The 10,695-nt window shown below is 44.8% G+C and overlaps 1 protein-coding gene across 1 annotated transcript; it reads right to left on the reverse strand.

Annotated features, from left to right (window-relative positions):
* Positions 1-1,298: 1,298 nt before the first annotated feature.
* st6galnac (ST6 (alpha-N-acetyl-neuraminyl-2,3-beta-galactosyl-1,3)-N-acetylgalactosaminide alpha-2,6-sialyltransferase) lies at positions 1,299-9,543 on the reverse strand. Its single transcript, XM_026315882.2, has 10 exons — positions 9,220-9,543; positions 7,987-8,356; positions 6,105-6,453; positions 4,357-4,522; positions 3,629-3,803; positions 3,084-3,222; positions 2,884-2,987; positions 2,232-2,315; positions 1,966-2,065; positions 1,299-1,674 (listed from the first exon to the last, which is right to left on the reverse strand). The coding sequence occupies exons 2-10, from the start codon at positions 8,076-8,078 to the stop codon at positions 1,504-1,506; spliced, it is 1,380 nt and encodes a 459-aa protein (XP_026171667.1). The 5' UTR covers positions 8,079-8,356; positions 9,220-9,543; the 3' UTR covers positions 1,299-1,503.
* Between the last annotated feature and the right edge of the window lie 1,152 nt (positions 9,544-10,695).

Consider the following 10,695-nt stretch of genomic DNA (forward strand, 5'->3'; position numbering starts at 1 on the left):
TTGAGAGGAGTGACAACACTAACAGCCATTAAACCCTTGACCCTTCATAGTCCCAGCTCAGAGAGAAAGTCCGGGTGTGGCGGTGAAACGAGGCCGATCCTTGGTGCCGTCGGAGAAAAGGCCACTTTGTTTGTGTTGCATTTGGGACGTCCTGTAAAACAAATCTCCACCACAGATACAAACTTCACATTAAAGGCACAGGGAGTCCACACAGTGTTCCCATCATCACAGTGTGGCAGGTTACAAAAGACAATTCAATTATGTGCTTAAAGATGTTAGAAAATATAAGTTAAATCTCTTCATCTAAAGAACAGGTTCAAAGACTTGCCCCAACACACTGACTGTGTTTTTATGACCCTCCACACTGAAACCCGCACAGAGCACAATCTGAGTTCCTGTCAGGACCTGTCACAGACCTCGGCCACTGTCGGTCTCTATTTAGAGCAGGCAGATATTTTAAGCGAGTGGCCAACTCAATTACAGTCTTGTCCCTTGTCAACAGTCTGTAACACAAAATACCAAGAAACTTCATTTTAACTCAGCCACACACCAATTAGATGAGAAGCTGCAGCAGCAGTAAACATGTTTGTGGCGATTTGCAGGTTTAAAAAGAGAAAAAGTTAAGAGGCTGCAGAAACGAAGCAGAGGAGAGAAATAAAAAAGTCTACAAGTTACTGTTTGAACAGAGCTGTTACCTGTTCAAATAAAATAAGATAAGACAGGGCAGTGTGACACGTCAGGCGCCAGGTGATTTACCTGACGTGTCACTTCTGAAAACAGCTTGACTCATTTCAAGAAAAAACAGCAGGACTTTTATTGCATCTCTCAACTGCACCTTCATGAGAAGAGAGAAGAATGGAAAGAGCCCAGGCTGCAGCAGGAAACAGAAAGTTTGAGATGAAGAGTGAGGATCAAATCAAACCTGGGAGCCGTGAAATATACAGGAGCCATCATGTTAAGTTGTCTGGGGACTGATTATCTTTTAGTTTCTGACTTTAGTTTGGACGGAGGCGTTGACACACTGACCACACAGTGTTGTCTAAAACCTTTTTGTCAATATTACTGTAACTTTTACTGCCACTTCCTCAATTGTCAGTGTGGTTTTCACTGTACAAAAGCACAGGAAGTTACTTAGTTGCCTCTCAGGGAAGATTAGGCTCCAGCCTGACTCTTAGTGTATATTCATTAATCCTCTAGATAAACACAACGTGTGCATGAAGGTCAACAATGGCGCCCAGCAGGCATCAACACGTTCATCATGTTGGTAAAGACGAGCGCGTCACACTGTTACCATGGTGACAGAATTTAATCTGCGTCCTGACCAATCACAGCAGCCGTGTGTCAAAGACAGAAACCGTGTGTCCTTCATGAAAGGAAAACTCCTGCTCAGATCGGAGGCAGAGTCATTCCGAGACGAGGCAGCGTTGGTGCTTCCCACCTCCCCGTGATCGTGCCGGTAACTCGTGTGCAGACGTGACGGTGTGGTGTCTGTCTGACCTGAGCTCAGTCGCGCATGTAGAGTCGCATGAGGCCATCCTTGTGCAGCTGGTGCCACAGATCCATTTCCATGTGCAGGTCGTGGTTGATGTAGAAGGCCACCGGGTGGTAGCTGCTGTCGTAGTAGTGGTCAGAGTAGTTCTTGTAGTCGGGGGTCATGAAGCCGTACGCGCTCACCTTCATCCACAAAGGAAACAGAAAAGCCAAACTGTGATGTGTGTTTACATACTGATCTAATCTTTCATGTCCTGACTCGACCCCTCAGCCACGGGCGTCAGAGCTGAGAGAACATGTGGCTGATCTGACGATTAAACCGTTGATGCGGTAACACTGAATAGTATCAGCCAATCAAGACGTGCTTCTACGAGGTCGACCCGGAACAGTCAAAACACTCGCACACCATGAGGCATGTGCAGCCTTGCCCTGCTGCCTATCAGTAACATGCAGTAGAGAAGTGATGGATGCTACCTGGTCGCAGGTGTGCAGCGCAGCCAGCAGCATCACGGCGCCTGTAGACGGACGGTAAATGTCCTTATATTTGGTTTTCAGAGCACTGGATCTGAGGAATCTGAAACAAGACATTCATAGCTCTGTTTCAGGGACACTGAAACCTTATTGAGGTGAAAGTAGAATATGAAAGGAAGTTGCAGACACAGACATAAGCCTCATGCCACGGCGTGAGAAAGTCCTTCAGCAGCTGTTTCAGCCTCTGCTTTCATTCAGTTTTGACTCACCTGTTCCTGAGGTAACGGATGAAATCGGGGTGGTACATCTTCAGCTTCTCTTTTGACACATCCTTCCCAAAGTACATGGTTGGACTGTGGAGGACAAAAACACCCTTGCAGAATAAAGAAATCATCACTTCTGCCTGTGCTGGCCAATGCCAGTGAACTGAATGTCAAGTGGACACGCACAGGGACTTTAACGCTTTTAAATGTAAAAAACAGGAGGCAGGTGTGAACATCATGACGTGTGTAGAGAAGGTACTATGTTTACTAACTTAGTGAAAGACGTCCTGCAATATAATATTTATGAGAAGTATTGTGAGCAAAATCTAAAAGTACTGAGTAAAAATACTGCAATGATGTGTAGAATTGCTCCTGTTTTACATATTGTTGGATAACAAGCTTTTTCTAGTTATAGGGAAGTTATGATTGTCATTATACAAATTAAGATGTTAGACCTGTTAGAAAGGAAACACTTTGCAGAGACTGAAACGCTAAAGTTAATGTGGTCTGAAGGGCGTCAACGTGTGAACATCTGTTGTGAGTTTGGACCAGCGTGTCGGGCCAAGCCTCAGACAGAAACCTTTAAACGCAGTTTGTGACATGAAACACAGAAGAAACATTAGAGGAGTGAAAAGCAAGAAGAGAGAGAGTTACACACTCTTTGCCGTGTTCGTGCCCTCTCTCGACCAGAGTGTGTGTGGCTGCAGCCTTCATCAGCAGGTAGTCCCGGTCGTGATCAGGCAGGAAGATGTACCGCGTCTCCTGTTGGAGAGGGGACGACAGCGTGATGGGACTCAGGTCCGACTCTTTATGTTACAGCCTTTTCTATGAGAAAAAACCTTTAGCTTCTGTCCTTACAGTGGACACGGGGGGCCCTTTGTACCCGAACTTTGCGTAGCTCCTTATGGAGTTCATTAGTGTGTTGGTGGAGAAGGCGTAGTGGGTGGTCCGGGTCCCCACGTCCTGCTCGAAGCCATTAGTGATCGCCCCATTGGTCCTGAAGGGTTCACAAGCATTTGGAGGCACAGTGACAATTGTTTTAATTTACTACACTATAATTTTCATTTCAGGATTTGGGGACAAATTTATGATTTCACAAAGTTCGAAGGCATAATCATTTTAGATTTACCAACTTTAACCCTTAGAATTTTTAACACTGATAATGAAGATTGCAGATTTGGTGGGATGCAGTACTTTACAATAAAACACGTGCTTTAAAAATGTGAAATTCAGGAGGAGTCAAAATGTTTTTTTATAACAAACAATATTTAAAATATCAAATACTGGCTACTAGGGAAACAATAAAACGTTGTGTCATTATAAAATTGTAATTTTGCTAATAATAAACCTTTATGAGAGCATTATGATTGGGTTTAACTTTTTAACTTTTTTTCTTCGCACACCTGAAGATGTAGTGGTGACTGTCGATCTCCTTCCCTTTCTTCGAATCCTTCAGGATCCCACCGTTCCCCACCACAGCACAGCGGATACACTTCAATTTGTCGCTGTGCTGCTTCCAGTTGTCCAACATCTGCCGGTTAGCAGAGATGTTGAGGACAGACAGAGTTTCCACCAGTGCTGTGGATTTATAGGAAAGGATTTATTCATCACAACATCCTGACAGCTTTTTGCACAAAGCCTCCAGTTCCTTTTTTTTACTCAAATATGTAACTGCATCCACACACACAGATCCAGTAATTACAAACATATACTGAAGGTCATGTATCAAAAACCTAAATTAATTTTTGTATCTACATTTTTAGAGACAGATAAAAGAATTTTTTTGAACCAACAAGACATTTAGATCAGAGCTAAAACAGCAAATGGGCCAAGAGGATAAAACCAAAGGACTGAAGTGTCACTGTAGGTTTTAGTTTTTACCTAATTTTGAAGCTCTGTGTCACAATCTACTTTCAGGAACTGCAATACTGCATTGGGATATTAAGTTTATATGGTACATGTTCCTCAATAAAAATACCTTTGACTAATGAAGGTTAAATACAATAAAGCTGTGGCATAGACTGCACACAGATTAGAGATCACATACACAAAAACCTAATCAATTCAGTTTGATTATTGTGGTAACAGGCTCAGTCAGACTGATAAACCTAATAAAACCAACTGAACTCACTGTCGTAGTCGATCCCGCCCCAGCCATGTGCTCCTGGGTATTTCCTGAGGCGCTGGTGCTCTTCTCGACTTACATGTTTGGCCCACTGCAGGACTGGAACATGTTTCAGAAATAGACCACCAAACTGAGTTTTTGAAACCTTACTTCGGATGCCGTCCGGGCAGTCCTGTGTGGAGCAGATAACACGAGCCTGTTATCAAAGCACATGCAGAAAGTTTCCTCTCCACCTCCCATCAGATCTCCCCTCTCACAGAAATTACACGGCTCCAAAACAAAACTATTGGCAGCAGAGACATTGATGTTTTTGGACAAAACATAAAAGCACATGCAGGAAGACAACAGGTAAACATCTGGATACACATCAGGGTTATATGCTCCAGCTTTTCTGTGAAATCAAACACTAAAGTCATTTGTGCAGTTTCTTAAGTAAATGATTAAAGAAAAGAAAAATGAAAAAAATGTGTGTGTGCCGTGATGGAAGTACAGAGGACACTGAGCAGTGTTTGCATTTTCCACGCTCCCATTATATTTCCCTCCGAGGACCACTGGACATGAAGACCGAATGCTGGTGACACATTCAGGGAACAGAGATGGACAAAGTGAGTCACGCTCTGGCAAACATGACGGTTTTCTATTTAACATTAACTGGGAGAACAAACCCACCCAGTAAAAGTGAGTGTGGCAGCCGCCCTGTGACAACACCTCGACCAGAACCAGGTGTGTTTTACAACCTGATGATCTGATAGTCCACAGTTCATCACGGGTTCATATAAAAACACCTGTCGCTGTGTTTTTCACGTCAGACTATTCATCAATGATTGCTTCATCAAACCCCACAAAACCAGTAACCAGTACTGCACTTGCACCAAAGCCTGATACATCTCCTTCCTGTCCAGACACTGTAAAAACCCATCTGTGTTCACGCTGCTGCACTGGGTGACATGTTCCTCTATCAGCAGCGGTCTTTTGGGGTGAAGGGGGCACTCCTGAGGACCTTCTATGACTCTGTGGTGGCACCAGCCATCCTGTACGGTGTGGTCTGCTGGAGCAGCAGCATCACGTAGAGGGAAAGGAAGAAGCTGGACAAGGTCACCAAGAAGTCCAGCTCTGTACTGGGCTGTCCTCTGGACTCAGTGAGGGAAGTGGGGGACAGAAGGGTCCTGGCTAAACTAACATCTATGTTGGACCATGAGTCTCACCCCCTGCATGACGCCCTGTCTGCCCTGGAGAGCAGCTTCAGTGACAGACTGATCCACCCTGGCTGTGTGAAGGACAGATTCCATATAACTCCTATTCTATTATTTATCCATAGATGTCCATATACTGGACATACCCATAGGCACATATTGTACACACTTATAGTTTTTGTAGCTTCATAGTTTCATTCCACTTAGTATTTTTTAATATTTTTAATTTCTTATTTATCTCACATCTTGTTACTTCTGGCCCTCTGCCGTGTGCTGTACTTACTGTTGCAACAACGCAATTTCCTCATTGCAGGACAAATAAAGGTTTTCTTATCTTATCTTATCAACACACTCCCTGTAGATTACACTGACGCAGTCCTGCTGCCACTAATACTCACTAGAGACCACATGTGGGTTCATCCCCCACTGAAAATAGTCCAAATGCATCGTTTTCTGCTGGTCTTCAGTAGGACTCAACAGGGTTTGGGCTGAGTGCTGTGACTCACACACAGATCAGACCCAAACAAGCAGATTATGAATAGTTTATGAAGTGACACTTACTGTTTGTGGAGGGACGTCTTCACTCATGTAAGCGTCTCCGATGTAGGGAGGCTCTGTTGTTCCGACCCGCTTATGCTGCAGCAACGTGCCTTTGGTACTGGTCCTGGTTTTCCCCACAGCATCAGACCTGGTAGTGGATTTTAAGACAGGCGGGACTACGGTCTGTGCTGGTTTTTGCCGTGTAGCAGCTGCAGATGTGTGAGTCTTTAAAGTGGGAAGCTTTGTGGTTTGTGTTTGTTGCTGCAGAACCACTCCAGAGGAGACCTCTGGGTGAAAGGTTGGGACCACATGACTCCACTGGTCACTGCCGTTCTTTCTGTCAAAAGGCTTCTTGGGGACTAGTGAACCACTGAGGAAGACAGGACAACATTTGGTAATGAGCCTGGTGGGTCTCATGTAGGCAGCCCAGAGGCCAGTGAGCTTAGCTTAGCATAAAGACACCTAGCCTGGCTCTGTCAGAGCATATCTCATATGTTTAATCCACAGAAAGTAACAGCAGAACGCTTGAGATAATGAAACGGGGGATTAGAGTCTCAGAGGTCCTGGTTACGGGTTTATACGAAGCTAACTGCCTGCTGGCTCCAGACTACTACTCTCTTGTTTTGTTATTTCCTTCTGCATTTCGTTTATGCCTGTTCTGAGAGACTGGACACTGTGTCTTCTCAGAAACTGTCTGTTACTTTTTCAGGGACTTTTTCTGAAGAAACTGTGTACTCTAACTTCTGCTTTTCTTCTTCCTGTTGGATTCGTTCCTGCAGGTGAAGTGCGCTGTACCTGTGCTGTGTATTCTCTTCATACCGTGATGACAATACAAACCAAACATTGTGTGTCTGCATCCAGTTGTGCATGACGGCTGACACACGCTTCACTTCACGCTGACAGGCAGAAAGACTCAGTGTCAGCTAACTGACTCTCAGAGAACACACCTCACTCGTGTGTGTGTGTGTGTGTGTGTGTGTTTGATGTTGCACTGATTGGTATATGTATTACACTGCACAAAGATTAGCCCTATGGGGATAATAAAAGGATTATCTATCTAAAGTGCAGGTATCACAACTATGGTAAAGCAGCTGAATTAAAGTGTAGCTACCAAAGGTCAAAGGTTCAAACTGCAAAGAAAACACAACCTGCAATTTATACAGATTAAATAATTATAATTTCATCTGGTGCTGAACATACGCACGTATTGTTCTATTACACCATAATAGAACTGTTTATAACTTTTGTTTTTGATTGTACAGATTTTCTTTTTAAAGATTGAAGCTAATTACAATTGTAAAAAAATATTCCAAATAAATAATTTAAAAAGTTACTTCAACCCGTAACTTCTGTAAAAAACCCAAACACAAAAAGCTCCAATATCCATCAAAGCACACGAGGCCTCTGACGTCTGACGGGGCTGCAGCAGGAACACGAAGCGAATATTTCCATGGTTATTTTTACTCAGGCATTTAGATTAAAGAACAGCTTCTTAAATGAAAGACCAGCGAGCTCCACATTCATAAACTGAAACAGACCTTTCAGAAGCAGACATCTCATTCATTTCCTTCTCCCAACTTAATGCATCTTATCTGGACCTGCTGGCTTTTAAAGCTGCAGCTGGAACAAAGCTTACATTTCACATACAGCACGTGTGTCAGAGACCACCTCCAGTGAAATAACTGCAGGGGCTTTTTCTCATTAGTGCAGCCAGAGAGCTGTGTGGCTCCTTTATTACAGCCACAATTACACAACCTGAAGAGGAAGAAGTGCTGGTTACCAAAAAAAAAAAAAAAATCACATAACTTTAACCCAACAACCCCCAACGTTTCACCGCTCAGTCTGATGTGGACTGAATAAAACCAGTTTACTGCTTTACTCTGAGGGTGTACTTCTTTCTCACCTCATCATCCTCTGTAGAATATAGCCAAAGTAGACACCCAGCAGGAAGCAGACGGCCAACACGCTAAAGACCAGCCTCCACGGGAGCCCCATGCCCTCCTATCACACTGTGTGTGACCCCGGCCGGCAGGGTGTTTGTGCTCGCCGTGCCCTGCGCGCCACCTGAAGGAACATGAGGAAGCAGAGGATGGAGGCCGAAGAGGCGGGCGAAGATGAAGAGGCGGGCGAAGATGAAGAGGCGGGCGAAGATACTGTCCTACTCAGGACAGGTTTCTATCTAGTCAACTGGGCTGTGAGGTGTGGGTGGTGGAGGGGGATTTAATTACACCCCAACAGGATCTGGACTCCACTAGGAGCGTCTTTCAATACAGCTACAATGGAAGGGAGACAGAAAGAGAGTGAGAGGAGAACAGAGAAGGGAAACCTTATCTTTCAGAGTCCCGAATAATCCCTTTTTAATGAAAACTTTGCCACACAGGAGCTGACCAGGCGACGTTTCGGCCAATTTTAAAAGACAAAGAAACCGAAAGGTAAAGCCCCGATGTCAGCTACATGGAAAACAACAAAAACAGGAAGTTCAAAGTCTAAAGGAAATAGCGTCACCTTCTTCCTTCGTACCCCAACAGTCCCCCTAAAGATGTAGAGAAGCTGAAGACATTAGCATACACACTCTCCACTTTTCACCCCTTTGTCAGTGCGGCCATAAACACACCCAGAGGCAAGGAGCAGAAATGGGCTCTCTAAACTTCTCTCAAGTCTCGAGCTGCTTAAAGCCAATCAATCCTCAGGAGTAATCACTTCATAACTGAGTCGGTCAGTGAAATAAGCAGCTGGAGACTGTGACTGTGGCACAGCTCCCTGGGTTGTGGTAGTAGGCAGCTCCTGACTGAGGCTAAATGGGGAATGAAAAGAATGTGTTGCAGTGGTCCAGTGATAAACTAAGCTTTCCTGTCTCTGATAACAGAAACAACTGGGGGGGTACAAAAATAAACTTACTTGAAATAAATGTCTTAGAAGGGGATTAAGGGATCTGAAAACATGGCTGACAAAGGGTCGGAACAAAATCTGAGAGAAAACAAAACTTACATGCATCAGACTGTGACAAACCATGACTCAATCGCTCTTTAGTCAGAGGTCTCTACTCTGTCATGTCCCTCTGTTCCCATCTAACAGAAAGAAGCTCTTCAAACACAGGACAAGGAGCTCAAATAAAGGAAACCAAAAGTCCTCTCACCAGCAGGAAATCCTTTGTGTCGTGTGGCCTCCGTCTGTCCTTCATGATGGGTGTAGTATGAACATATTCCTCTAAGTTGGGAGAGCTCTGCTGCTCATCTAGTGTGCACCGCCAGTCTCAGCTCTTTATGGGCGGGACTGAAATGAGCAACAGCTGCTGGCAATTGGTCAACCCCCTCGACTCTGGAGCATGAGTAGGGGGAGGAGGAAGAGCAAGAAGCCCACCCCAGGTCGCACTAAAGTTATACATGAGCAGGCAGCTCCGAGGGCAACACACTACTGACAGACAAAAGCAGAAAACACACACAGTGTCATGGGGGAAATGGGAACATGAAGGATGAACTTCTGCCTTTTTCAAAACAGGAAGACACTTGAAAAGTTATTTTCTCCTCCATCTGTCCTGCAGTCAGTCAGCTGGGCCCTCCAAGCCCAGAGGTAGTTAAAGCCCCTTTCTTCACTTCAGTTTCCTCTGTGGAAAAGGAAATACGTTGAAGAGGGCGGCAGGTTTCAGTATCATCCGCCAGTTGTCTTACAGGAAGTGAGGTAGCTGAATAAAAGGGGGGAGGGGAGAAGCATTGGGTCAGTTCTGGATGTTATTCCAGATGTATGGGCTGAACCCTCCCTGAGGTTTTAACTCGTCTCCATAAGGGCGGCTAGGGGAAGGAAGGGCGCCGCAGTTACAGAACTATTACAGCAAAGTTTTATGAAAGAGGTGGTTTACAGATATTTCAGCAATGAGACTATTCATTTAAACACTTCAGAAACGCTCTCAATAAACCATTAAACTTGGCCCAGACTTTAGATTCAACAGGGAGCTGACTGGGTGCGATGAAAGACACTGCTCCATCTCTAACTCATGAGTTATGGCCTGAGAAGCAAGGGATGATGGGAGGGCGGGGGAGAGAAACAAGCAAACAATTGTCTGTTTATCCACAGCGAAGAGAATGAGGAACACAGTGCGTCTTCCCAACAGTCTTTGCTTTTTATTCTCTTTTCTGCTGACAGATCAGTCACCGTCTTCGTCACACAAAAATAATAAGAACGTTGTGTTCAGGAACTATGTGTTCAGGCACAGAGGGCGATAGGTGCTGAAACGGAAATAAAAAGACCGATGACAGGTGGAATGGTTTTTATACAAAGGTATAAAAAAAAAAAAACACCACATGATCTACTTTGTGCATGTGTGTTTATTTCACACAAGGGTCAGCACAGGTCAAAATGGGAGGAATGATGGTGGACTCACACACACACACACACACAAAGGCTTACTGGCACTTGTAGGACTGGCATGTATGAGAAATGCCAACTGACATCACCATCCTCTCAGCTTCAGGGCCAGAGGCCCCGTCGGCTGTGCCAACACCAGCAGGGCAGTGAGAGGCTGCGAGTAAACCACAGTCCTGACGGTGAACCTCAGTCAGGGGCCGTGAAACTCACAGAGATGTGTGACACACATAACCCACATCAGTCCTGATAA

The sequence above is a fragment of the Mastacembelus armatus genome, chromosome 19 (genome assembly GCF_900324485.2).
Source record: "Mastacembelus armatus chromosome 19, fMasArm1.2, whole genome shotgun sequence".
NCBI lineage: Eukaryota > Metazoa > Chordata > Actinopteri > Synbranchiformes > Mastacembelidae > Mastacembelus > Mastacembelus armatus.